The 3,543-nt window shown below is 50.0% G+C and overlaps 1 protein-coding gene across 1 annotated transcript; it reads left to right on the forward strand.

The window, feature by feature from the left end:
- Window positions 1-800: 800 nt before the first annotated feature.
- LOC149821247 (uncharacterized) lies at window positions 801-3,339 on the forward strand. The gene has a single exon (XM_089982121.1). The coding sequence runs from the start codon at window positions 1,342-1,344 to the stop codon at window positions 2,950-2,952; it is 1,611 nt and encodes a 536-aa protein (XP_089838247.1). The 5' UTR covers window positions 801-1,341; the 3' UTR covers window positions 2,953-3,339.
- The last annotated feature ends 204 nt before the right edge of the window (window positions 3,340-3,543 follow it).

Here is a 3,543-nt window from a genome sequence, read left to right on the forward strand (position 1 = left end):
CTAGGGGTGTCAACGGGTTGGGTTTACCCAGACCCAACCCATACCAAACCCTATAGGATCCAGGTATGGTGATAAATAAAAAGTCCCGATTAAGACTCGGGTCCGGATTCGAAGGTCCGATTTAATACATAGATCTGGGTATAGTTTGTAAAATTTTATACCAGACTCGGGCCTGACCCGAGTTCTGAATAAGATCCGCAAATTTTTAATATAAAAATGATAAAAATTATTGTTTTATCGGGTATGACCTTGGTTTGGTTCATGTAGTTCTTATAGGTATGGGGATATGATTAGACCCAAGTTTGGATCCGATACCATACCCAAAAATCGAGGTCAGGTCTGGTTTTTTTTAGATAATAAAAAAAAAAACCCATCACTGATCATACATTGTCCGGCTTTCGTTTCTAACACCCTTGAGGTCTATCTATCATGCCTATCGGAGAACACATCAAGCCTTGACCTCACAGCAAGGGAAGCCACCTGTGGATTTCGAACTTGTGATGTGCCATCAACTTTGTGACATTCACAAGTCGTTCCTACCATATGAGCGGAACCCTGGTGAGCCTACTGTGCTGGAACCAGTACAGAAACGTTGTCCCAAGAACCAAACAGTTCATTCGTTTCCCCTTTTCTTCCTTTATCAAAAGGTTATTGGATATTTTAGTAATTTAATCGCCACGCGGGGACGGGGACACTTTTACCGCTTCCCCGCTCCTCTCTAGGTGGCGGGGTCTCGGTTGCCGTCACCGTTTGAAGTAACGGACGTTGGTGGGGGGAAGCGGAGGGCTAACCGGTGGAGGCGTAGACCGAAGAATTCCGTTATCTGACGGACGTCTCTCTCTTCTTTTCCTTCCCTCCCACGGAGACGACGACGACCGTCGATATAGCAGCGACGCGAACGACAACGGGCGCTCTCCACCGTCGAGTTTCGTTGTCTTCCTCAACCCGATGAGGAGTTACGGCCCCTCCCCTTCTCGCTCTCGCTCCTCCTCAGCCGTTGGATCGCCCGACCGTCGGACGAGAGTCGCCTTCCCGCTCTCGATCTTCCCTCCCATCTTCGGAGGGTTCCAGGACGTCTAGCGTTGGGGTTTTGTTTTTTGTTTTTTTGTTTTCGATGAGTTCTGATGTTTTCTAGGGTTAGGGTTTCTCGTGTTCGTTTCTTCCTGGTTTTTGGATCCGTTGATGATGAGTTCCGAGATTTTCTGATCGGTTTCTTGGGTTAGGGTTTCTTTTTCTGGTGAAAAAGGAGCGAAACGATTGTTTTTTTTCCTGTTTGGTTTTGGGTTTTTTATTTTCTGGGGTCTTTTGGGGACGTGTGGTGGTGGTTTTTCCGTAGATGGAATGGTTTCTGAGATGGTGTTGTGGGTGACGGTGGAAGATCAGATCCACCAGCACCACCGAGATCGAGAGAGGGACGATGAGGAGGGGTTCCTTCTGACGGGGTTGTCGCCCATGGAGAACCACCACCCGCTCACCCTCCTCTCCATGGACTCCGGGGCCGCCCACGACGACCTCGTCGACCGGGAGCCGCCGCTGAACCGGCAGATCGTCCTCTCGCGGCCGCCGGACATCAACCTCCCCCTCTCGGCTGAGCGAAGCCCCCCGCCCCTGTCTTCGTGGGCGGACGGCACCGGAGGCGGAGCCGGTGACATCCTCGACGTGGGCCTTGGGTCTCAGATCTACGAGACGGAGGCGCTTTTGAACCTGCCGAAGTCCGGCCGGAAGTGCGCGAAGAGGAGCGACAGCATCTGGGGGGCGTGGTTCTTCTTCAACTTCTACTTCAAGCCGGTGTTTGTCGATAAGGCGAAGGTGAAGGCGGCTGGGTCTGGCGCTGCTGGGGCCTGTTCGGGCAGTTTCGACAAGGCGGACCTCCGCTTGGACGTCTTCCTGGTGCAGCACGACATGGAGAACATGTACATGTGGGTCTTCAAGGAGCGGCCGGAGAACGCTCTGGGGAAGATGCAGCTCCGGAGCTACATGAACGGGCATTCGCGCCTTGGCGAGCCGCAGTTCCCGTACAGTGTCGACAAGGGCTTCGTTCGATCCCACCGGATGCAGAGGAAGCAGTACAGGGGACTCTCGAATCCACAGTGCGTCCATGGGATCAACATCGTGAGGGCGCCCAACCTCTCTACCCTCTCTGAAGGGGAGCTCAAGAAATGGATGGAATTGACGGGGAGGGACCTCAATTTCTCGATCCCCACGGAGGCGAGCGATTTTGGATCATGGCGGCACCTCCCCAGTACGGATTTTGAGCTCGAGCGGCCCCTTGCCCCTCCCCCACTAAAGAACGGCAACAATTCTTCTGCCAGGAGGTTGCTCAATGGCTCCGGATTGAATCTCACCAACAGCATTGGCGGGGATGCGATGGAGCTTTCGCCCAGCTGCAACAAGCGGAAGAAGGAGTTCTTCACCCATGCCAACGAGGACGATTGCTGCTTACCGTTGAATTATGCAGACCGAGGCCTGGATATGGAGCTGCTTCAGATGGAACCACCATGGTTGAATGATTTCTCTGGTGTCATGAGGCAGGCGCATGGCCCGGTGACGGCAGCAAAGACCATATACGAGGATGATGAAGGGTATCTAATTATGGTCAGCTTGCCATTTGCAGATCTTCAGAGGGTGAAGGTGTCGTGGAGGAATACTCTAACTCATGGGATTGTTAAGATTCTTTGTGTGAGCACTGCAAGGAAGCCATACATAAAGAGGCATGATCGTACGTTCAAGTTGACTGATCCGTCACCTGAGCATTGCCCACCCGGGGAATTCGTGAGAGAGATAGCTCTTGCAACCAGGATACCGGAGGAAGCTAAGCTGGAGGCTTACTATGATGAGGCTGGTGCTGGTTTGGAGATTATGGTTCCAAAACTCAGGGTTCAGCCTGAAGAGCATGAGGTTCGTGTTTGCCTTCGGCCGCATCTTGGTACAAATGAATTGCTGCTCACTTGAAGAAGGATAGGTTGCTCAGACCCGGCAATGAAGGGAAAACGAGAAAAAAAGAAAAGGAATTGTAACGGTGATTGCCAAGGTCGGTGTTCCATTGGTTTACTAACTTTGTATCATAAAAATCTATGATGAAAAGAGAAAGAGGGTGTGTCTTTCTTACCTTTCTAGTCTTGTCTTGTGGAAATTTGTCTATTCCCCGATGAGTTCATGGTGTTCATTTATCCTTTTGGCTTGTTGGTCGTACATCTATGTTGGGGAATTTGACTGGGATTGATTATAGAAGTTATTCATTGGGTCTTTAAGTAGTGTTGATTCATTACTCTGAAATCGATGTCCTAGTCTTGTTTGTCACGATTTGAGGGAAAAAAATTAAACCCCTTCCATCTTTTGTATTCCTTTTCCTCCCCAATTAATGTCTAGGGGGTCTTTTAGGCATCAATGTTTGCCGTTTTTGATGTATTGGTGACTGAAAGATGCGACTAACTGTGATGGACAATTAGTGTAGGCTTTTGTAAGAGATGGGCAGGTATACGTTGTTTCTCATTCTTTTTACGAATTTCACTCAATTGTTATACTATGTGTTTATTTCTTTAA

Source organism: Nuphar pumila, chromosome 12 (genome assembly GCF_984573655.1).
Source record: "Nuphar pumila chromosome 12, dmNupPumi1.hap1.1, whole genome shotgun sequence".
In the NCBI taxonomy this organism is placed as follows: domain Eukaryota; kingdom Viridiplantae; phylum Streptophyta; class Magnoliopsida; order Nymphaeales; family Nymphaeaceae; genus Nuphar; species Nuphar pumila.

Bases quoted from the DNA above. Each gene is read 5' to 3' on its own strand.
- LOC149821247 (XM_089982121.1), top strand. From the start codon at position 1,342: ATGGTTTCTGAGATGGTGTTGTGGGTGACGGTGGAAGATCAGATCCAC.